General features: G+C 41.7%; 2 protein-coding genes across 2 annotated transcripts; both read right to left on the bottom strand.

The window, feature by feature from the left end:
• Positions 1–1,829: 1,829 nt before the first annotated feature.
• ell2 (elongation factor for RNA polymerase II 2) lies at positions 1,830–15,867 on the bottom strand. Its single transcript, XM_030091625.1, has 12 exons — positions 15,694–15,867; positions 12,871–12,918; positions 12,073–12,197; positions 11,795–11,958; positions 8,605–8,864; positions 8,179–8,303; positions 7,647–7,716; positions 6,888–7,563; positions 5,090–5,162; positions 4,224–4,395; positions 3,505–3,549; positions 1,830–2,538 (listed from the first exon to the last, which is right to left on the bottom strand). The coding sequence occupies exons 1-12, from the start codon at positions 15,865–15,867 to the stop codon at positions 2,422–2,424; spliced, it is 2,049 nt and encodes a 682-aa protein (XP_029947485.1). The 3' UTR covers positions 1,830–2,421.
• A 4,152-nt stretch (positions 15,868–20,019) lies between these two features.
• LOC115388879 (globoside alpha-1,3-N-acetylgalactosaminyltransferase 1-like) lies at positions 20,020–23,594 on the bottom strand. The gene is made up of 3 exons (XM_030092187.1): positions 23,391–23,594; positions 21,867–21,929; positions 20,020–21,546 (listed from the first exon to the last, which is right to left on the bottom strand). Exons 1-3 carry the CDS (start codon positions 23,422–23,424, stop codon positions 20,594–20,596), a joined length of 1,050 nt encoding a protein of 349 aa, XP_029948047.1. The 5' UTR covers positions 23,425–23,594; the 3' UTR covers positions 20,020–20,593.
• Between the last annotated feature and the right edge of the window lie 508 nt (positions 23,595–24,102).

Genomic DNA, 24,102 nt, shown 5'->3' with positions numbered 1-24,102 from the left:
TCCCAGGTAAAGCTACGCTCATTTTTATTGAAATGTCGTGTACATTTTCAGTTGGGCAGGATCAGAATACACTCAAACTTCACTTTGCTGTTGTCTTGTGATTTCTCCTATTCAAACACAGCTTGGGCTGGCGGGGGATTTCATACTTTCTCATTAAGACTCTTGATCAAAGCCCTCCCCCCTTGCTTCCTCCCACCACACAGAGATTTAAGTCACATGACGCTAATCCATGTTGTTCTGACCAAACTCGAATGTGACAATGAGAGAAATGTTTGGAAGGCTGAGAGGAGGAGGACACAAAACCACACACGTAAAGAACTTTGTTAGAGTGGCCCTTTGTAACTCAAATGATAAATGTTAAAGAGGGGGAGGGATAAACTAAAACACTGACCCTGTAGCCCACAGCTCCGAGGACATGTATCCGCTGTCGTGACTCCTTAAAGATACAAGTGCTGATTTCCTGTTCAAAGTAAGTTCAGATACGACAAATAAAAGTTTTCAATTATGCTGAATGGATTTTGACCGTCGATCAAACGCAGCCAGTCTACTGCAGAGACTGACTGCTTGACACAATGTCACAATCACAAGAACTGCACAGTATTTGCTTCAATCTCCACATCTGGGGGAAAGCTTGTGCCTTTTTTTCTTCTTTTTTTTTTCTTAAACACACTTTTTTTTTTTTTTTTTTTTTAATTTGAGCCCTGAGAAGAGACTGATCCTGCAGGTAAAGTTCAACCAACAGGACCAATCTCCTCCTCAAAACCCCAATCAGAAATTTTATTCAGTGGAAGCAGAACCAGAAAGGCGTTTCATTTACTTTTTGGCAAACATTCTAACACAAGCTTGTAAACAATATTTCCCTTGTTGAAATACAGAATTCTATAGAAGCCATACATCCATCCATGACACTAAATCTGTATCAGTGTTGGAGCGGAAACAAAATAATATATCACCCCTCTCTTAGTCAAACTCAAACTGAGAATCAAATGAATTCATCGAGATACAGATAAGTCCTCCGGTGGACGACAAGTGCTTGCTTCATCTCAAAAAACAGAAACACTGTTTGCCGCAGGATGAACGAAAAAGAGGCGGCTGCGATCCTTTTCGCAGCGTGGAGAGGAGGAGATTGGGAAAATAACGATCTTCTGCATTTCTTCGATTAGGATCAGGTATCGTTACTCCAGCCAGGCTGATCCTGAAAGTTCTGGCTGGTCAAACACTATAGCAGCTTTTTTTTTTGTTTGTTTTTCATATTTCTCACATCACACACTCATCTGACACTCCACGTGATGAACAATCATACAGTTTGTAACACTCCTTCCAGACGGCACCCTCTCTTTTCTCCACACATACACACATGCATACATACACGCACACCTGTTTCCAGGCAGTTGTAGTTCCTTTGTATAGCCTTTGTATAGTTTTTTTTTTCCGAATGTAAACACCTTAAGGCACCCAATAACACACTGTGAACATTAATCACTGTCCAGTGTGTGGAATACTGCCCCCTACTGACAGAGGATCATACTCCTTCATTACCCCAACCTCACCACTCCTTGTGGTCATTACAACTAAATATAGAACCCATGCACACCAACTGGAGCGTCTCTATCCGGCCTCACTTCCTCCCATTTCAGCTTTTTATTTATTTATTTATTTTTATTTTACAGCCCAGTTTTCCAGTACAGATCAATGAGAAAAGGGAGGAACTCAGGCCGGCACAGAGCCTCGCCAGATTGGATCTTCAATAGATCTTGCGTGCAAGATGGCTTCACAAAGTCAAAATAAAATTAAAAAAAAAAAAAAAAAAAAACACATAAGGCTAACGGTATTTTTTTTTCTTTTTTGCATTGAGAAATTAAACAATATATCATCTGCTGACTATCATTTCGCGCTATGAGTCTTAAAATAAATAGATCTCCCTCTTTCTTTTGTTTTTCCTTAAATAAAAGTTAATATTTTCTCTGATGCTCAAAAATGCTTTTACTGTATTTTGAAAGTCCTTCAGAAAAAAAAAAAAAAAAAAAGGCTAGAAGACTTAAAGATAATCTGCAAACCCCTTCACACATGCAGACTGCCCCTTCCACTGGTCCAGTGGTATCAAATTCCACAGGAGCTAATTAAGAAGAAAAAAAAAATTGAGAAAGCAAAAGATGGGTTAAAGTCTAAGTAAGATTTTTTTAAGATTTCAGGCTATGACAGCGACAGAGCCTGTGGAATCAAACATCAGGAAAAGAAAAAAAAAAAGGAAGGAATGAAGAAGGATGATGGGAAAAGGAAAGGAGGACGAGGAGGGAGGGTTTGTTGTGGAGGCAGGAACAGAAGGGGTGTTAATAAATAAGAGCAAGTTTGACACCCCCCCTCCCCTGTGTGACAATCCGTTCTAAATACTGATCAGTGTGGCCGTCCGGCGCTGCTCTCTCAGAACCAGACTTGGGCTTTGCGCTGGTCGAAATCAGCGATGAGCCTCTTGATGTGGGCCAGCTTGTTGTGCAGGTATTCACAGCGCAGCTTCTCCTTGTGGTAGTTTGGACTGTGCTGTATTTTCCGAAGAAGAAAGAAAGACAAAAAAAAAGGTTTAGATGGAAGAAAATGACTGAAAAAGCACAACTTTTCAGCATTAACTACAGTCTTCAAACATCTGATCTAACCCACAAGATTAAAAGCTCTGACCAGCCGATGTGTGGGAAACGACCTGTGACCTCTGAAACCTGCTGCATAAGAATCACGTCACTCTCCTGGGATGAAAATCTCTGTTCCTGCTGACTATGTACAAACCTTGATCCCTGTTTACCTTTCCTCACCGACTGCAGATTTGCAACATGTTGATCTTTAGGGCAATCTGTTTGTCCCATTATCCTCACTTAATTTCCCGGGCAACAGGCTAAGACGCCACCCGAGATCAGAGTCTTTCCGTCCCCGCTGCAGTTTCATCTTTCCACATCGCTTGTTTCCAGAGCCACCCGTCCAGATGTCACGTTTCACAGCCACACTGAAGAAGTTGCCGCCTGTGTTGCAATGTGACTTCTTCCCTGCCCATGAAACCTTGTTTACACATCGATGCTTGACTTTATCTACGGTCACAGAGTCCCATCATTGTACATTTTTCTTAGCTTTTAGTGTCATCCTCCACAGATCTCCAGCTCTCATCACATGCCTTGTATTGAAGCCTTTCTCCCTGTGACTGTTATTTTGTTTTCTGAAATTTCATAAGGGCCATAAAATTCTCTATCATCTTTACAGGTGGAACTAAAACGTGAGCGTTTCTGAATGCAACATTTCAGTACGTGTTGCTCAGCTTCCTGTTCAATCTGCCGCACGTTAATGGCAAAAATTCCAAAAATAAAAGTCACAGTTCAATTAGAACTCGTGCTGTAAACATTTTGACCTCATGAGAACAAAATGTCTGTTTATTTGTTATGAAATAACCTGCAGGTTTTAGGATGAAGACTTTGTCACGGAAGCACAGATAATTGTCCTCATATGAAACATGAAACCACTCACCTCTTTCATCTTTTTGTACTCCTTCAAGATTTCTTCTTGCACCTTCTGCAAACAAAAAAAAAAAAAAAAGTCACAATATGTAATTTAAAGTGTTTTAACTGTTTCACCTATGTTAGACGACGCAAAATTTACATAAAATTGTCACTATTCTAAAATCTGTGTTGCATATCTCAGTGAATAATGGAACAGATGTGGAACGTTGACAACACAATTAATTATTGTTGATTATAAAGCAGCGGTCCCTTCTGTGTGGCCGGACTGTTCGATGGCAGCCCATTAACAACGAGGCAGATCTGAATGGAAACAAACCGCATGTTTCATTACACCAACTGAGGCGCCAAAATTAGATGTAAAACAGCAAAACCAACATAATTTACATTTATTGTTTGTGAACTGAAACTCTTACGGCTCGTTTTCGATTATAACCAAGTTTAACGGGCACTTTTGAATCATCCATATTCATTTTGTACCTTGAACCAAAAAAAAACACTTTTTTTTTAACCATCTAATGTCGAGAAAACAATTGTTGGTTATTGAATGAATCCTTTGAAACCATATTAATTTCAGTTCATGTTTGTGGTTTCATGTTCATAACAGAGGTGAAATTTCTGCTCTTCATTAACAGAAATTACCAGATGTGCAACTGCAAGAATTACAATAATGGCAAAGAAAGACGAAAAGGCTGCATGACTGTCAGTAACAGTGGATCTGAATGTGACCTGGTGCTCTTTGGTGCCGGGTGGCAGTTTCCGACACTGGGCATCCAGCTGGGTGAAGCGGCGGGTGATCTTCTCTATGTGGGCGTGCAGCAGGCGGTACTCATCATACTCGGCATTGAAATCATCCTTGTAGGTCTGTCGCTGGTCAGTGGAGACCAGCGGTGTGTACTTCCTGTAGGTGCAGGAGGGAACCATGTAAAACTGTAGTTGGAACAAGATTTTACTATAACCTCTTAGGAGACAGCACAGTTAGCTCTTCTTCATCTTGTCTTTTAAATGTCGATTAAAAAATCCAATAGTCTGTATTCCATAGAGAAGTAAAGGTTTTCCTGACATTCAGGTAATGAGAGAATAGAGCCGGTGGAGGAAAGTGGCTCAAAAGTAAGTCAAATTAATCTGATACACAGGAGGAGTTATGATTTATTTTAATCTGATGGTGATCAGTGCAGCTGAGAATTATAACAACAAATGTGGTTAAAAATAAAAATACAGTCACTGAGTGCAGCGTTAGAAGACTGAGAACACAAAGTCAGAGAAGACCTCACCGTGGACCTCAATGACTCATCAATAAATGTAAAAAAATAATTCAAATGCAATTCGTCCTAAGGTACAGAAAGTCTCCAAAGAGCTTAACATCCTCAATACTGAGTTTAAAGCCAGTCTTGGCTGGTGGTGAAAATTCAATTTTTGTGCATCAGTGAATAGAGTCCTTGAAAAAAACAGATGAGCTTCACATGGATCAAATCCCCCAAACCTCTCTAATTCACAATAGTTCAACGTGTGCGTTCATTCAGCTTCAGAAAAGGTGAAGCATAAAGGCCACAGTGTGTGAAAATGAACCGTGAAGGCCCACAAAAGCAACTTACTCTACGTAGTCAGGGATGTCAATATCGGATGAGAATTCAGTGGACTGGACTGGCTTTTCTTCGACTGCTGAGTCTGAGGAGTGGGATCAAAGCATGTTGATGACAACAATTCAAATCAGAAAAAAAGAAACTCCTCATATAATTCAGATGTAAGGTTAATGGGCAACAGCAAAGCCAAGACAGAAATGCTCAGTGCAAACTCCATCTACACCCCCCGAACCCCCGATACAAGATGAAGGTCTGCTAAGTTATCAGGTACAGTCAGACTCAGGATCAGTTAGACTTCAAAGTAATCAGGCACCGCTACAAAACATGCACAATGACCTCCGAACAGGGATTCTTACAAAATGCGCTTAAATCTCCAGGTGAATTATCTGCGCAATAAAGATTAGACTGTGTATTCCAATCATTTGTAAACACGTGTTACTCTATTGTGGTTAAAATGGTTCCTTCCTCAAATGTTTGTTTCATACTGGGAAGATGAGCATGACAACGCATGTGAGTTTCACTCAGGGGGAAAAAAAAAAAAGCATTTTAAATCCATGTTTCAATACATTTAATAGTTTCATCTGAAATTTAACATCCTGTTTCTTGTTTTTCTATAAAATCACGGAAGACAGCAACACTGTCATGAGACTTCAATAGGTGCTGAGTTTGACCAGTAGGGGGCAGGGGACCTTAAAGAACCTAACACTGGAGCCACTGATTTCAGCCATTTGTTGTTGGCAGAAATTAGGCCAGATTTGTCAATTCAAGCATGGCACTCGATGGTTTTTACCCTGGGCGGGGGTCAAAGTGTGACAAACTGCTGAACACAGTCATATAAGACCTTTCACACTTTGGTCTTTCCCGTTCCTTTTCACTCAAACATACACAAAGATCAAAAATAATGGTATTAACTTCTGTAAATATTCTTGCACTTTCATTTTTCATAAATGCAACTAAGCCACGGTGTCAAGTCATCTAAAGAGGCTATATGATCACACCCTGGAACCACCCAGCACAGAAAGATCCCACATTTCTTACAGCACAGAACTTCAGAGAAGTGACATACATTCTTAAGCAGTCCCTGTAACGTTGGTTTAAGGAAATGGTTGAAAATGAGCTCATTAAAGGCCGTGTCTAATTAGCCATATATGTAAAGTCTGTTCACATCAACCACAGATCCGAAGCAGAAGAGACAAACAACGCTAACTAGCGTGAAGTAAACTCGGCCGTCATCTGCTTTTCATGCTCGAAAGGAAGAAAAAGCATGCGTTGATTTGATTCTTGTTAAAAGACGGCTCTGTTTCGTCCGTTTCAACAGTAAAAGAACCGTGAAACAAATACAGATTGCTGTTGAACTGATGTGCCCTTGTACTTTCCCCTATTATAAGAGGTCAGCATGTCTGTCAATGCAAAGCAGGCACAATAAATAGTTTATCTCCGTGCTAATGCTTTCTGTCTGCACAAATTGAGACTTGGTTCTTTTTTTCCCCCAGGGACAACTTTTTTCTTTTTTTGAAGCAGGTGTGTCCCTGCAGCCTCCTGTGCAAATATCCAGTTGTTTGTGTGACATATCTGCTATCTGATGGCTTGACATGGTTCACAGCAGGTTTACTTTCAAGAGCTGTACACCACTTTTGCACGTGTGTTACTGCACAATCGAAGCCTTGCTGCTGCTTTTTTTTGAAAAACGGAACACTTTGATCAATATTTCTGGCAGTGGCTGTATCTACTTCACGTCACAAAATAGAAAAAGACCAATCAAGAGGTGAAAGATTAGTCAGCAATGAAGAAAATCCAATCATCAACATACCTTGTTCATCGTGAACTTGACAGAGGTCTGATTTTACGTCCTCAGGACTGCGCTTCTTTTTGTCTCGACGGCTCTCCTCCGGCTGCTCTGCTCCGCTGGGAGGACTATTGGTGGCTTTTTCTTTTCGTTTCCCTTTCTCCCTCTCTCGATCTTTCTCTTTGTGCTTCTTGGATTTCTTTCTAGACTTTTTGTTGGTGGCGTCAGACACGGGTTGGCTGGTGATGACAGTGGAGGTAACTGTGAGTGAAGTGCGAGGAGGAGGAGGGGGAGGGGGGCTGGGAGAGGCATCTGGCCTGGGATTGGGCTGTTGGTAGCGGTCCTGCAGGGTCTTGCTGGAGGAAAAGGGGCTGGGCGAAGGGTCTGTGCAGGAGGAACTCTGGTCCATGGGGAGATCCTGGGTGCCACAGCCCTCCGGGGTACTGGGGGAGTTGGAGTGGGAGGCTGGGCTGGGCTGCTGGTGAGAGGGTGCGGGAGGATGGGAGGAGATGGGAAGGAGGGTGGGAGGGCCCGAGGTGGCATTGGAGGGCAGGGACGAGCGCTTTCGGTTGGGGCTGCCCTCGTCCTCGCGGCGATCGGAGGAGGATGAAGATGTGGCTGGCCCTCGATTGCTGAGGTGGGAGATGCGGGCTTTCTTAGGAGCCAAGGGATCGATGAAGTCAAAGTCTGCCTGGCGCTTCTGCAAGCAAACATCCACAACTTAGAAACAGCACGTCGCTGCTTACGTCGATGTGTAGCTATTTCCATGCATTTTTTTAGTACCTGCGGGGATGTTGGGCCACCGTCTTTGGGAGAACTGCTTGAGATTGTCTCAGTAGGAAGACCTAATTTGCTATAGTGAAAAAAATAGTGATGTTAGACAAGAAGTATTCATAAATCGTAGTCATTAAGGAACTCTTTTCAAGAGTATTGATGTCAAACGTCACTGGTAAAACACACTTTTCCACTATCTTTACATTTAAAAATAAAAACTGTGTTGTCGCATATTATACAGTGGCTCTGTGAAGACAATAAAGCTTGATTCTTTAAAAAATAAATAAATAAATAAAACTTGATGTGTTGCAGTAAGTACGTGCTTAAGCCCTGAGTGTAATTTAAAAAGCCTGATTAGGACCATGTGTTGGCTGAGGCACGTGCCACAAGGCCACAATACCCACGGTTTGTTTCCAGGCCGAGTGGATTTTCTATTGTGGCCTTTAGTATCTCTGCATTTCTGTTCTTGTTTACGCTGGTATTAAATAAAGCACAACTCTAAAAAGCACAGAAATGAAAGGTCAACACTTCTTTTCTGTACCGAGTCAGGATCCGGTCAACCTGGGTCTTGTCATCCTCAGAGTAGCCGGGCCAGTCTCGCTGGACATCACGGTATATAAAGTCTTTCAGTGAGTATGTGTTGTCTTTGGGATTGAGGTTCGCCACCTGTTTTGCACAGAAACATTCAAGCAGAGGTCGAGAGTCAAAGTACGACAACATGAAAGTGATACAACACACAGAAACTCTGCACTTCCTGTTCTGGTAAAACACCTGTCAATGGAAATTTAGTAACGACTCAAGTTCTTGTGAATGAGTGAGTCAATTCACAGGAAACCACGATGGGAAATAATTAAAGCTTACTTATTGTATTTAAAAATAACCGAATGTACGACACAAAAATTTTGCATCAGTAATCATCTCAAAGTAATCCAACAGCAGCATTGAAACAAATGGGTTCGTAGTGTACCTGTTGCAGGGTGGTCCCCAGAGAGTTTCGATCCTTCTGGTTGATTCCGTCTCGTTGCAAACGGGCGAGCACTTCCAGCTTCTTGTAGGATCTCAGCGCCAGAAGATGGATGATGCGGTCCCGGAATGACCGCTGGGATACGGGGTTATTGGTAAGGCACTTACGAATAGTGTTGGCTGGGTTAATAGGTGTGGACCGTTTGCGCTCTGGGACCACCTCCGGAGTCGAAAGTGCAGGTTTTCGAATCTGCACTTGTTTTCCTGCAAAGGTGAAGAGAAAAAGTTACATCTGCTCTCTGCACATGTCAGTGCACTGTCCTGAATGTGGATTATTCTGATTATTTTAAATTACCTCATCAAATGATTATTTACAATCATACAAATAGAAAAACACGCCATACTGCTTAAAATCTTCAACTCACTAATTCCACTCAGGCTCAGCTGAAACTTGAAGAGAAAAAAACAATGTTGAAGAAAGGTGAAAGTTGAAAAGATATAATAAAATGTATTAAATTAAAAATTTTGAGATACTTCACTCTCATAAGAGTGAAGGCACAGTGATGTTAACCTTTGACCTTAATCGAATCACTTTGTTTATAAAAGGAGAGTAAACAAGTTTGTGAAATGTGAGGAAGTTCAGTGCAGTCCCAGTGGCTTAATGGCAATGAAAAACAGACACAACGACACATTCCAGTTATATAATTTCAAAGTCAGAAAAGAAAGCTCCTCATGTCAACTTTGACTTTAAAAATAATTGAAGAAATTGTCACCAAAAAAAAGGAGCTCAAGTGCAACAACTTTTGAAATCAAAGCAAAAATCTAAAAAAAACAAACACGCCAAGTATGTTCAAGCCATGTTCATTTTTTATCAAAGAACCACCAAAAACCAAGTCTAAATTTCACACAGCCAGAATATTCATTATTTATATCAAGCGAGTCTCAACAGAACATCATGAATCCGACAAAAGGACACCAGTAACCTAAACAACACGGTTACTTTACTAAATAAGCTTGTCTGAACATGAGCGACTGCTCTGAGGTGCTGAGCCATGTGCTTAACCAGGGCACCAGTCTTTTCCAAGGCACCTCTTCATGGCTGTTATGAAATTCTAAAGCTCTTTAAAAGATTAAGGTTAGAGAAAGGGGAAAGACTCCCCTCTCCCCACTACTCATTTAATAAAAGCAAAACAGGCGACAAGCAAAGTGAGCGCTCAAACCATGTTGACTAACTATTGCAGGCATATTGCAGGTTTTCTCGTACAACCACAATCCTGCGCACACCAGCACTACAGTCATTTATAGCATTAAATGCCTCTGCTTTCTGAATGGCGTGCATTACAGTGTTCATTTAAAAATACCAGTTGCAGACTATACTTGCAAACAAGCGCCTAAAAAGGCCCCTTTCACAGCGGTAAATATGGTTCTGCACACCAAACCAGCTGCTTTCTGCTGACCCACCCCCAGTTCTCAACAGCTTCTCTCGTTTCATGGTTTCCATCTGAGCCGGAGTATGCAAATATTACCCGGAGGCACAGAAAAAAAAAAAACCAAGCTTGATCAGGTTCTCAATTGTTTACAGTCATTGATATTTCAAAATGTTGCCAAAAAAAAAAAAAGAATAGAAAGAACTGCAATTGGCATTGTAGACATCTATGTCGTCAAACATCTGAACTATAAGTATATATATATATATATATATATATATATATATATATATATATATATATATATATAAAATGTATTGATTTAAGTTGGAAACATCCAAACTCCATCACACTCACATTTCATAAGGACAAACATAATACACATCTCAGCTGGGTGATTCATGACGAAAGCATACTGTATAATTAAAGACTGCTGCTGATCATTTGTTACACTGGCATCTAAAATAAATGGCAGCACATTGTCCTGTAAGCACTGATGTAACCACAGCATTCAGACATAACTGGTTCTACTGCCCAGCTTGGCCCAATGAAGTGGCATTCACCGACTCCCAGCCTTCTGCGTTCGCACCATGTTTCAGTTCAGCGCAGTTTTGCAACACGGTTGTTCAAGTTGCTATTTCCAAGTTTATGTTGCCTGACGGCTGACCAGTAGTCATACAGTCGATCTGGTCATAAAAACTTTTAATGACTGCAATAATGTGACAAATATCAGCAGGTAAAGGATATAAGCTCTGCTGTGGATTATGATTCAGTCAACCTGTGACCACAGTAAGAATCAAAATGAAAGAATGGCCGTTTCACTGCCATGTGGTACACGACTCAAATGAGGAAAACTTTGACAATAAAGGTTTTCCTTCAACACTGAGGAAAAACTGAACCAATCAATCGTGGAATGGAAAGAAGGACTTCCAATTTTGGTTCTAATATGAAAGTTACCGACAGGAGTTAAGCCCCAACTGACTGACGCTAATCTCTCTTTACAAGCTAGCTTTTTCTCAATTGATGATATTTCCTATTTACCATTTTATCTTGACCCGACACTAAAAGAGCAGGATAACATGGTCATTAAGCCTCAGCAATGTGTCAGCTTGCCATTCCTGTCCTGGGCTGCGCCTGCCATTTGTGATAAGTTGGTCTGTGCTGTGGATCTGTGTTTGTTTTGTAACTGAAACATTACAACAGCAGTTTATTTTGTTGCAAATCCCTTGCCTTACCTGTGCTAAGTTGGATACAACAATGAACGAGTCCAGAGAGACAGGAAAGAGATAAAACTAGATTATGTAAGATTATCCTCTTTTTGTTCAGGTTATGTGAAACTCTGAGCATTTCGATGGACGATAAACCGGTCTAAAAATGTTAGTATTGATCATGTGGGAGAAACACATTAATATCTGTCTATTTCATGTATCAACACATTAAAAAAAAAGAACTGTAACACTTCGAACGTGTATTATTTTGGCCAGTTGTAATAACAGATAAATTGCTTCATCTGCCACCTTTTGCCGCATCAGTTTGACTCCTAATCTGGAAAAACTGAGATGGCAAAATGGCTTAGTCAGTCCCAATAATGGCTTTCAATAGAGCTCGTCTGTCAGCTTTCACCTATTCAGCCTCTGAAAAAGGGGCAGAGTTTGAAAAGAGAAGAGTGGTGATGATAGGACGCAAAGCCCCGGCACTGTGTGGGGATCTAACCTGCTGCCTGACCGCAGCAGCTGCAGATAAGCGGGGCTGCGGCAAGGACCTTACCTCTGTACTGGCCGCCGGGTTTGATGACTTTGGTCCCACGTTCGCGCGTGTCCTCGACGGCCTGGGTCATGCGTTCCCGGGTCACCTGGTAGGAGTCGTTAGTGGCACACACTGTGACCTTGTCCTGTACTGTGGCCAACAATGCCAGGTGTGAGGCCCCTGAGCTGGAAGACAAAGGGGGAGTATGGGAGAGAAATGTGAGGGAGAGAGGGATTACCTTCCAGCAAAGTGTGGTAAGACAGTAACCGTCGATTCAGCTGACCAGTGATTATCATTACCTGGACACATACTGATGGATGCACTCAAAGCTTCCCTGAGGGTTGTCTTTCCCCACATTAGACAGGTAGAAATCAAAATTGTGAAAAGGGTCTGAGTTGGAGTCAGTCTTGGGAATTTTAATGTACTGTAAAACAAACAAAAAGATTATGTGAAACACACCACATACAGCTACGAGCACAAACAAACCAAGAAATGCATTTTTAAATGTCTTCAACAGTAGATATTGTGAAGAAGGTTTTGGTTGGATACCATTCCTACCATCTGTGTAACAGGATACAGATTTCTACATTCAATCCATGAAAGTGAATATCATAAATACCACTCACATAATGCTTGAAAGCTAGCTTTCAAACAATATGAAGCCGCCATTACTTCTCACAATGTCTCCAGAGCTAAGAGAATACTGTACGTCAGTCTTCCATGTTATGGACGACATGCGATTTACAAACACTAGGGTTATGCGGAAGAGTTTCCCCAAGATGACATGGTGGAAAAACCAAGGTACACCTTTGACAGGCCATTTTCTGTACCATGCCGAGCTGGAGCAAATCCCAGTGGACCGTGGGTGAAACCAGGGTACACCCTGTCCAGATCGCCAGTCCATCACAGGGTGAATATTAAAAGACATATTTACAATCGCCTATAGAGCAATTTCAGAATCACTGTATAACCATAAACATGACTTTGTACTGGGAGGAAACTACAGGAGCACTCAGAGAAAATGCAACTGCAAAAGGAGTTCATCAAATATAAATGAACACCAATTTGAATTCGTATCTAAAACTTAAAACACTTACCCCTTGGAGTCCTTTGAATTGTATCGTTGGCCGCAGTGAAGATACATTCTATTAATAAAAAGAAAAAAGAAAAAGAAACAACACATTTTAACTCAAAGAACTCACAGGAGGCAACTTACAATGACAAAACGATCAAGCTACTAAATCATAAAAACATTTTGGGTTTTGGGCCTTGAGTGCACACTGCACTATTTTACCAACGTTTCTGGAAGAAAAACATCTGATCGTAGACACCGCAAGAGCCTTCAGGTCCTATAACACAAGCATTCTCACAAGTAACTCAGACAAACACTGATGGCTCAGACACTTGCTTTATTCAGTTAAAAGTTGCTCTCAAACATGTTGGTAAAACTACAGCTGACAGCTGGGAAGATGCCTTATTTGCCTAATGTGTCTGTGTGAGGGAAAATAAGACTAGTCTGTATTTCGCAAATGCAGATAAGAAAGCTGAGGAGTCAGAACAACTAATTTCAAATGGATACCACTGTAAATCAGTTTGAAGGGCTGGGTTATTGCAAGATTTCTAGGCAGCAATTTTCATTAACAAGAACTACTGATTAATTTTTGCATTAATTTATGACTTGACTGGCTGGACCGCTTAGTCTAATAAATGAATGTTTTTTGTTTGTTTGTTTTTTACATGCAAAAACAATGATCAGATTTAAATCCACAAACGATCAAGTTAAAACAATAAAACATTGAGTTTTACACTGACTAATTGAAGGATTGAAGGCAATGCACCCGTAGAGATGATCAGCTGGCAGGTAACGCTCGGCTCAGTGGCACAAATCCGGACCTACAGTAAACTTTAATCAGCATTACCTGCTTTTAAAGTGGAAGGCAAAACAAAGTTGACCTTTAGCTGGGCACAAGTGGTGGAAGAAGGCTTAAACACAGCAGATAGTTTGACTATTTCTGAAGCGCCTTTGTTTTAGAGACGTTTACATTGGTGGCTACGTGAGATGGTGCTGTCAGCCACAAATATGCAGTGGCTGGTCCGAAGCAGTATGGAGGAGGCTAGGATAAGAAGGAACAGGATTCCCAGCTTCTCTGCAGAGTTAACACGCACACAGAAGAACCAGTTGGCTGGACTTCTGAAATGTTGCATCGACTGGTTTGAGAGGAATGTGCATTTTACAAGCGAAAGATTCCCTGCACTGGTCACCATATCAGTCTTGGGAACTCGTGCATGACAATTAAGTTTTTGTTGATGAAGCTTAGACCACATTTCGCATTGCTACAGAATGACAGACAGCTTTCGTAGTTTGATAACTGGTTCAACTCCAACACACTTCACCGAGAGAGGGAGAGAGAAACAAAAAGCGGGCAGTTTTGGCTGCTCAGTCAGCAAGAGGTGGCAGGCTGCCGTTCAGTGCATTGAACTGACTAACATTACCACATCCAATAAGGCTGTAGCGCAGGCCGTCACAAAAGAATTCCTCAAACTCAAATAATCTTGAAATTTATTTTTCTTTGCTTTATTACCACATTTCAGACCAGGTTTATTCAGACAATCTCATGCCAAAGTAACACAAAGAGGGCAGGTGTGTGTAGTACGTGTGCCATAAAAAGCCGTCGCAGAGACCTCTGAACACCACGGCCCCATACTAAGCCACGGTGCATCAGCCCCGAGAGGAGACCTAGGCCCAGGCCGGGTGTTATGTAATGGGAGCTGTTGTTGGCAGCGTTAAGGTCAGGTAGGCTGGCTCGAGGCCTCCGCAACTCAAGACTGCAGAGGTTCGTCCAGATTAGTCCACCTATGTTCACCTCCACAGGATTACTTCATTTGTACAGTTCAAGATTAACAAGTTATATTTGATCTGTGCAGGTACGCAGTGCCCAGTAGCAAACAAAGTTACAAAAGCTGCTCCGACACTGTCACACTGTGGATGAAATACAATACAATTGTTCCAAGTAGCACAAAAAGCTCATAAACATGATGTATTCTGAACACATCAAATGATTCCTGGAAATACAGATTTTCTCAGGTCAGATTACATTCACTTGTAACTTCTGGCTTACCCTTTAATGCTGATCAATGCCAATATGCAGTATAAATAAAGAAAATAACTAGGGGAGATATTTGAGGCCCTTCCTCATGTGCTCACTTGAATTTTTTTTTTTTTTTTTTACTTGAAAGTGTTGACTGTAACACTTCCTAATTAGGTGTAATTGCTGAGAAAGGGTGAGCCCGTCTGTGAGCCTCATCCCCCTGCCAGGTTGTTATGCGAGGTTTCCACTGCTGGTTAAAACTTGTACCCATATGGTAACTTGATCGGTTTTTTTAAACACCGCCGACTAGTACTGAAAGTTACATTAGACGTGATTAACATGGACGTTTCCACCCAGCTGCTGACTTCAACACAGTTCCGTCGAGTTACAAATCAAAGACGAGTTAAATTCCACTGGGGGCTAAAAGTTGGGTTTCAGTCGATTTGAACGTACAACTCTCCTAATGTGGTAGTTAACGGTGGTCTGGCAGGAAAAGAGAGGACTTGTTTAGCCAGCACAGCACGGAGGGTTCACAGCTACCGTGTAGCATATCGACCAACTTCAACAACCCGCTTTTAAACCTTAAATTAAACATGTCACTCCACGAAACTTGGACAGAAATAAAGTCAAACGCCCGTACACCGTCACACGTTGATAGGATATCCAGGCGAAATCGATAAATGTGTTAAAATCAAGCGGAAAGAGTCTCTGTCAACATCTTAGCTAACTCGACAGCGTTAGCTTTGCGTGGCAGTCCCAGCAGAGACCAGCCGTGTCAGCCCGGCGCAGTCCCGGCTGCTTTTAACTCCCGTTAACACTCGTTTCACTCACCTTACACTTCTGGTAGCTTTCTATCGCTCTCAGCGCCGTTTCGGTCAATTTGACGTGTAATACGGTGACTCTGTCGGCGCTCTGCTGGCCACAATTTAATCCGTAGCTCCCATCCTCGGAGAGAGCCGCCATCTTTACCAGCCCTCCACCATCGTCCCTCTGAGGCTGGAGCATTTAGCAGCCTGGCTCCCTCAGCTCGCTCTGGTCCGGGGAGGGATTACACACTGTTGGACTGCTCTTAACTTGCAAGCTTGTCATTTATTCACCTTCTACGGCCAACTTCTACTTCATCTATTCCTCTTTTTTTTTTTTTTTTTTAAATTGTGCTCTACTAGTTGTAAACAATTTGTGCAAAACTGAACTCACAATCAAAACTACATGGGATCATGGTTATTTATTATTAATTTTTATATATAGAAAAAAGAAAGTTACTGTGACATGTTTTTACCTTTTTTTTCCTTCCTGTAAGCTCACAGCTTCTTCCTCAAGCACATATATGTAGTTACCTCCGGGCAGAAGTGTGTCTGCCTGCTGTGTTTTGCTGACAAGCTAAAACTAAATCTAGCTCACTGACAGTGTATTCAAGGTGGCTGCAGCAGACTACCCTGCAGTGTAAACATATATACATGTAACACACACACACACACATACGCACACACATTTTAAATGTCAAGAACTTGAAATTATTTCTGTACTCCTGAACAAGCCTTATGTTGGAGCGAAATGTGGAATAATACTGGATCAAACACACATCTGCTGGTAATGTTCCGTAACTCAAGAGTCTTGGAGACATGTCAAGAAAAAAAACACTGCAAAGATGGGTGTTTTCATTGGCGGTCACACATTAAAGAGACTCACTGGTCAGGGATTTTTGTTAGCAACAATCTTCTTTCTCAATAAGAATAAAGTAAAGATTGTTAGGTGTTTTTGCCCCTGTATTGGATACATGTTAAACTCTTTTGCAAAACTTCTTGATTCTTGAATGACAGAACTTTTGGAAATGTTCACACATACACGCTCATTCAGTTCACTCTTATGGGCTTTACTTCATAAAAACTGATATTACAAACTGTGACGTCACAACTGCACAATAGACAAGCTTGCCCCCCTGTGAGCTGAACTATCTACCAGCGTCAGCCCCCTTGACCTGGTGATTAGTGGCGTAGCCCTGGGCAGGGTGGAGTAAAGGCCTGTGTGAATCCAGCAGATTACCATAGCTCTCCGCTCCACCCATCCCCCTGCCCTGAAAAGTCACACACACACAAAAACACAGATTCATACTCACACACCCGCATATGCATGTGCAGGCAAGCATGCGGCAGAATTTTTGACATTCAGGCACTAACTCGTGTTTGGGATTTCTCAAAATATTAAAATGACATCTCTCAGTCAGATATGGAGATTTTGAAGTGACATTCAAAAGTATTTATTTGAGGCAGTATGTTTATTTGTTTTTGCATGATAATACTGAAATGCTTTGTTGACGGCATCTCTGTAGAGAATTTTCTTTCTTTGTGACTTTCTGTTTAAATTGGACAGATTTCAGAGGTTTTTCCCCAGAAATGCAGCAGGGTGTCTGACAGGTCGTCTGCTGCACAAACAATTAAATGCAGCCCTCGGGAAAAGCTCGCATGCTCACCGAGTTCAACTTCTTTGTACAAAGAGCCTGAAGGCATCACCTAATGGAAGTGAAAGAAAACTTAAAAGCCACCCACCCACTCTTTTGTTGTCAGGCTAAACAATAAACACAACATACTTTAGTATCTTCAACCCAGTGACACAAGACACATGAAGTTACAGTCTCATTCCTCATATTGCTTTTTTTTAAACCCTTTGTTGTTGTTGGATGAATTCTCCCTATTTTAACATAAGTTATAAGTGCAGGATACGTATTGAAACAATTAGTTCATTGTGTACAATGCTACTGACAAAAAAAAAAGAAAAATTCACAATTGTGTGGTATTTCAATTCAAATATCTCTGTTCTTATTCAGATGTTTATTCTTCTCTGTCATGTGACCTTTTCTAGTACTGCACACGAAAGTGACTCTAACAAGTGGCAAAAACACCTTCTGAACTCCTTTCAGGGCCACGTCCTTGTCAGTTACAGTTAAAGGGTGTCTACGCTGTCATGTGACAATGGAGGAGCTAGAATGAATGACTGTCATGCTTGTTAGGTTTTTCAGTGGGAATTGATCAGTATAATGTGTTCATGAAAGCTTAAAACATTCTGTAAGACTAAACACAGCAAATGCAAGTCTAAATCCATGTCATGATGTCAGGTAGAATAACATTGTACTGTAACTAGTGACTTACTATTGGCTTATTAACCTATTTATCTTCTTCGTAGGAAAAATGACAAAACATATATTTTGATATAGATTACAGTGTACCTCTTTGATAAGTAAATTCACCTCTGTCATATTTGTCTGAAGGGAGAAAACTGAATGGCAAAGTATTCAGACTCATTATGAACCGGGACCTTCAGATCAAACTCATATTCATTTAGTCCAACCTGAACTCTTTCAAGAAAGACTGACACTTGATCTGGACATTTTAGAGTATGGTGCACATTGGAAAATGACTCATTCAGGTCCCACAAACTTTCCTTTTAACAATTAGTCAAACCTTGCTTCAATGATGGGGAACTAGCACACAAAAATAAATACAAATATTTGCATGATTTAGAAGTTCACCCAATACAAAGTGTGTTACAGCATCGTCCAAAAGTCCCAACCATTCTGTAAATGAACTGTAATTGACTTTAATAAGCAGCCGGAATACTGTCACAGATGCCATTTGCCAAAGCACTTTTGCCTTGTGGCAAAAGTCTGGTTTTGGATTCTACCCAGATGGTTCGGCACAGACACATGTAGGACAGGTGAGGTGTGGACTCCAAACTCCTTGGCTCAAAGAAGGACTGCACAGAATTTCTTTGTGAGTGACTACATTCTTTTTTTCAATTTGAAGATTAGTGTCTGGTTGGCTGGCTCAAAGCAGGAACAAATCAGTCATTTATCTTGTTTGTCACGCATCTGTGTTACTGTAAGTAAAGCTTATTAAAAAGTACTGCAAAAATGGGTCAATACAAACAAGGAAATTCAGGCTTTAAGCTATAAATAGAATAGAGCTTCATTAAACCTTTGGCAGAAAATTGCTTAAAGCATGTTATGGTAATATGTGTCCTAGTTATGTTAATTATAAAATGGATTTATGTTTTTAAATTGTGAGCAAATTTTTGCATTTCCTTTATGTTTTGCTTCTGACAACTGACTACCGGAACAGACGTAAACCACATGACTGAGATTAAACAAATAATTCTTTAAACTGCTTTGCATTATGGAATGGAAAGAAAAGGTTTACTCAGCATGGATAATACCAACAGAATAAAGATAACCCAAGTAAAGTAAAAGAGCTTTTATACTGGCAACAATGGCGCTTACAAGAAAAGTAATGCCGGGTTTAGCTTTACAAAGATGTTTCAAACTCGGTGGGAAATGTATTTTTCACACGTATGATGTTCGTTTAGTTAAGTTCTACAGCTTGAAAAAGACACAAAGCTTTATATTGCTGTCTTCTGTCCAGTCAAATGCAGACATAAGAGCTAAATTTCCTCAGTAGCAGACAGCCACAGCCGCTGTCTGATAACTTCAAATAACTAGTAAGACTACTTAAGGTGGCAGGAACTGCAGAGTTTAGCTCAACAGATTATTTTTGGCGTCCGTCTGAAGTTTGCACACTTGAGAGTTAGAATCCATAATCAAAACTATTCCCACTGTGCGTTCATTTATTTATTGGCCTCCATAATAGGAGCAAACAATGTCAGTGCATGTGGTTTGATTTGATTTAGGTAAACTTCCTCGTAAGTGTTATAAGAGGAGGGACTTTTCTGTCCTTTGTGTGATCTGAATGATCATAAAACCACCCAGAATGAGTCTCCTCAAGATTTATCTACATGTGGGAAGTTGGGATGCTCTAAAAAGAAAAAAGCAAAAAAAAAAAATCTCTGGATTATTTAAAGCTCACCTCCGTCTTCACTCCACGTGGCGATCTGGCCCTAGGGACAGATTGTGTTGGCAGTGAGAAAAAAACCATCTGCTGCTGTTTAGCCCTCCCGTTAAAACACAGCACACATGGAAGAGAAGGCCGAGTGAACGTGGGAGCAGTGTGTTTGTGTGTGTGTGGCTGGGACACAAGCTGACTCACGAGCAGCATGACAGCCACCTGTAGGTTGTTTGATTTTTGATTTTAGTCTTTACTTTGAGTCATCATTGACAACAATTGGCATTTATCAGAGAAAACCCAACCAAAAGCAGTTTTATCAGGTCAAACATATAGACACGTGTTATTTGGAAAGTCCACATCCCGTCGGATCTATTTTCACCCACCTGGTCTTTAAAGCCCTTGAGAAACAGCAGCTCTTCCAGTTAATGATTGGCCAATGTGGGGAAAGTGTGCACTTACACTGTTGACTCTTATCGCCACTGAACACAAAGCCTCTGAAGCAGTAACTCCGAGGCTGACATTAATGGAGAGAACAGCGCCTCGTTTAAAGAGACAGGTTAATTTCCTTTTTTGTCTGTGGTGGAAGATAGTGGCAAAGGAGATAGTCACACAAAGGCTCTGTCTGCACAAATGGGTCTTTTATTCAGTCCAGATTGTTCACTTTGTGACACTGTGATTGGAAGATACATGTATTGGCAGACAGAGGAGACAATTTAATCATCAACCTGAATTCAACCAAATGTGTGCTTTATCTTTATCATTTTTTTCTCTCATGTCAATGTATTCCTGTCTGCAGGTTTTTGACCAGAGGTCTAAGTCCATTTGGTAGGAGGGAAATCTACATCCATACTTGAATGGGTTTGACAAGCAGAACTCTCTTGTTCTTTGGCAACAACTCAACATCTGTTCCGCTCCTTCTGCTGCTGATCATAAGCCTCACATTGCCGTCCCAGAGAAACCAGCCTCTGGACAGGCACGTTCGCAGCCAGGGCTGAATCCCACCAGCTGTACTCGGGCGACAGCACACAGCTTGGCCTGTGGTCGATCAGGTAGCGGTTCAGGTAGCTCTCCTCAAGCCCCCTGGCCGCTACCCCATTAGCCTGATCCTGAAGAATGAGGAAAGAACAAGCACGAGCCAGTTTGTACACCTCAGAAACCAGCCCACCGTAGAACTCTGAGGTGTAGTAGTAATCCCCTTCATCTTCCTCCACACAAGCTGATGAAGCTTCTTCCGTTTCATAAGGGAAAGCGTTTCTCGGCATTCCGTAAAGTTCGGGGTGCAGCGTAGCCACCAGGTCTCCAAAGATTTCGTCTTCGACAGGGGCCACAAACTCCTGGTCAACATCGGCACAGAAGACGTAGTCCACCTCCTCTCCGACTGGGTTTCTGATGGTGTCAGCAAGCAGGCTCATCCGCCGATAAAACAACCTGTCCCACCCAGGCAGCTCTGCAACGGGAACCACTTTCAGCAAACGCCCAGGCTCCAGCTCGATCGGGGGATCCAGGAAGCTGGGACTGTCGGTCAGGATGTAATACGTTACCATTTTACCGGGAAGAAAGTAGACTTCGGCGGAGGAGAGGAAACGTCGGATGAAGCGAGCGTAAGTTCCCACAACCAGGACCAACAGACCAGTGCGGATTTCCTTTTGGGCAAATTTTGCTCTGTACCAAGCTGAGCTGGTTTTGTCCCCCCACACCAAAGGAGCACCCCACGTTGTCTCCACAGGAGTTTGCACCTCTTCAGACTTGACAACCATCGCATGGGTCACTGCTCTTTCCTTTCCAGGGACACGGAAGAGATTAGGAGCCAACTTCGCATTGACAGCAGCTTTATGACCCTGGAGGAAGTCTGCAGCCGCAACAAGAAAATGTCTTAAAGGAGAGATTTACAATGAAGAAACACTCAAAATCTCAAATGGTCTCTGAAGAGTTTTAGTTTTTAGTAAGTCTGGAATATGGAGAGGTATATCATGACACGACTCAGGTCACATGAGTGAAAACAAAATGCAAACACAGATCTTTGTGCACAGGACTGGATGTTCACTGGATGTTGAAACCACAATTATTCTGCTCAGCACACAGCTCAGCGGAAGTCACTGACACCAGCCATTCAGCTTTGACTTCAGTTTTCCAAATGCATGTTCAGAACAAATTCTTCTGTATACTTACAGATGATAAGAGACAGCAAAAAACAGCACAGGACAAGTTGTATTCTGGTCATCCTGACTTGTCCTGTTTGAAAGACAAAAACAGAAGTGCATGCTTGGAAAAGTGTTTTTCAGAAGAGGAACATCACTTTGAGAAAACAGTGAGGATTTAAGATCCAGAGATGATAACAATGTCCACCACACTGAAACATGCCTTAGTGAGCTCACATCCGCTCTCCTTTAAAATACAAATCAGGACATTCAACAATGAAATTGTCAGTTGAAATACACATTTAGAGCAAAAAAATGTTCAAATAAATATGCTCAGTAGACTAGAAGAGGGAACTGCGTGCATTGTTTCAGAAATCTTTTTGCAGCTGCAGCAATTAGGAGAAAGCAATCACCAAATAAAACCAAGAAGCACGAGGGGTTATAACACCAATCTTTTAGCATGTGTGTTTGTGATTCAGTCAAGGTTTAGTGGATTTAAAGAGCCAGCGTCTCCTCCAGGTGACGTCCACCGTGGGTGTGGCCCTTTGGCATACAGCTGGCCTTCTTTTGCGGTTAGTCAGAGTAATTATCTCTGAGCCCTAATGGACTGTCTGCGATGAGCTCTGCTTCCGTCACCGCCTGCCAAAGGTCTTTTCTGGTCTCAGCTGTACAGCTAGACAACAAAACAGTTCAGCAGTAGGTCAGAAGGCGCTCCTCGGCTGGCCAATCAAAATTAATAATCGGGAATTGAGGAAGGCGAGCTTGCTGCAGCTTCCTGTGGATTTTCAGCCTCTGTTGGGCCTTCTTACATAATTTCCCCAGTTTGGAATGAATACAGTTTTTTGAATCTTGAATCTTTGCTTGCTCTGAGATGTTTGAAGTTCAGGTGAGGTGAGCTGATATACAAGTTTTGAGGAAACAGAAGCTCTGCACTCTCCCTTCTTCCTGGTTGCAGAGGGCAGAGGGTGTGTCATGTGCTTTGATCATAGCAGTTCCTGGTCTTTTTCCTTCTCAAATGCTCGTTTTCTTTTACCGAATGCCACAAGTCTTCCGTGATGAGGTGTTGTGAGAAAGCAAAAGGAAAGTGGTGACAAATACATATACAGTACAACTGAAAATGTCAATATCTACAATGGTTTGTCTCATCCATGCAATATAGTACAGAACGCAAAACATACCAGAAGGCAGACTGAACTGACGGATGAGAGAGATTTATGAGTAGCGACTGAGTGGTGACACAGCATTGCAGGAGATAAAACAGGCGTACAATGCAGCCAAGAAGTTTAGAGCAAAGCCCCTTGAAATAATTAAAGAGATTTTCGGCCTTCCTGGACACATTTTTAGGATCAGATTGCTCAACCCTGGAAAAATCTCTGCAAAGCTTTGTGTTTACATTTCATTTTGGGTGGTTTTATCTTCGCCTTCTTCTCGTAAAAGTCGTTCAGCTTTAGCATATAAGAATGCAGCAGTCACAAATCAATGACGAGTGAGGGGAAAGAATCCGCCATGAGACGAGCAGACGAGGTGGAGCAGAGGCCATGGACGTTGTACTGACCTGTGGGCGACTTGCAGAAAAGAAACAGTGCCATACTGAAAGCTCCAGCAGAACGAACACGTAAACCTTTTTTTTCTGAGGACTCTGTCTCTCTGGTACTCACTTCATTTCTTCCTGGAAATTAACTTTTTTTTTCCTGTTTTTTCCCTTTTTTCTGCTTTGCTTCTTCTTTCTCTTTCCCCTCATTCCTCCTGTATTATTTCCACTCCCTCTCCTTCTCATGTCCTGCTTCCCACTCCCCCTCTCTCACATTCTCACTCAGCCTTTCTCACTTTTGGAGAAAAACCAAAGCAGCCAGATGTGTGGGGAACAGGGGACTGTGGGAGAAGTAACGTAGCAGAAAATAGGACAGACAAACATCAGGAGGTAAAGTTATTCTAGCACTGCCAAAGAAAGTTTCTTTTACAATATTTCCTCCTATGCATGGCACTAGTATAAACTTTAATCAACTTATATTAATCAAAATAGACAAGTTATCCAATTCCTCGACTATCTCCATTTTCATTTCCTGCACAGACAATAGTGCGTAGCTCAAGTTGGAGTCAGTGGAGGCTTCAGTTTCAGGGTGTTTTACCCTGTTTATTCACCAGGTGGTAGCATTCATTAGAGACAGCTTAGAGAGAAGCATAAACATCCAACATAGCCGAATCAACCAATAGTATATTCAGAAATGAACCATATGGATTAAAAAAAAGGATTCAAATTGTCTTCA

The sequence above is a fragment of the Salarias fasciatus genome, chromosome 5 (assembly GCF_902148845.1).
Source record: "Salarias fasciatus chromosome 5, fSalaFa1.1, whole genome shotgun sequence".
Classification (NCBI taxonomy): Eukaryota; Metazoa; Chordata; class Actinopteri; order Blenniiformes; family Blenniidae; genus Salarias; species Salarias fasciatus.
Note: the sequence above shows the minus strand (reverse complement) of the source record. Positions and strands in the feature narration are given on the sequence as shown.

Bases quoted from the DNA above. Each gene is read 5' to 3' on its own strand.
- ell2 (XM_030091625.1), bottom strand. From the start codon at position 15,867: ATGCTCCAGCCTCAGAGGGACGATGGTGGAGGGCTGGTAAAGATGGCG. The intron at 12,919-15,693 runs GTGAGTGAAACG...TTTTATTAATAG, and splicing joins AAAGCTACCAGAAGTGTAAG to AATGTATCTTCACTGCGGCC. The intron at 8,304-8,604 runs GTACACTACGAA...TGTGCAAAACAG, and splicing joins TGGGGACCACCCTGCAACAG to GTGGCGAACCTCAATCCCAA.
- LOC115388879 (XM_030092187.1), bottom strand. From the start codon at position 23,424: ATGGCACTGTTTCTTTTCTGCAAGTCGCCCACAG. The intron at 21,930-23,390 runs GTCAGTACAACG...TCTTTCAAACAG, and splicing joins TTTCTGCAAGTCGCCCACAG to GACAAGTCAGGATGACCAGA. The intron at 21,547-21,866 runs GTAAGTATACAG...TTGCGGCTGCAG, and splicing joins TTTGCTGTCTCTTATCATCT to ACTTCCTCCAGGGTCATAAA.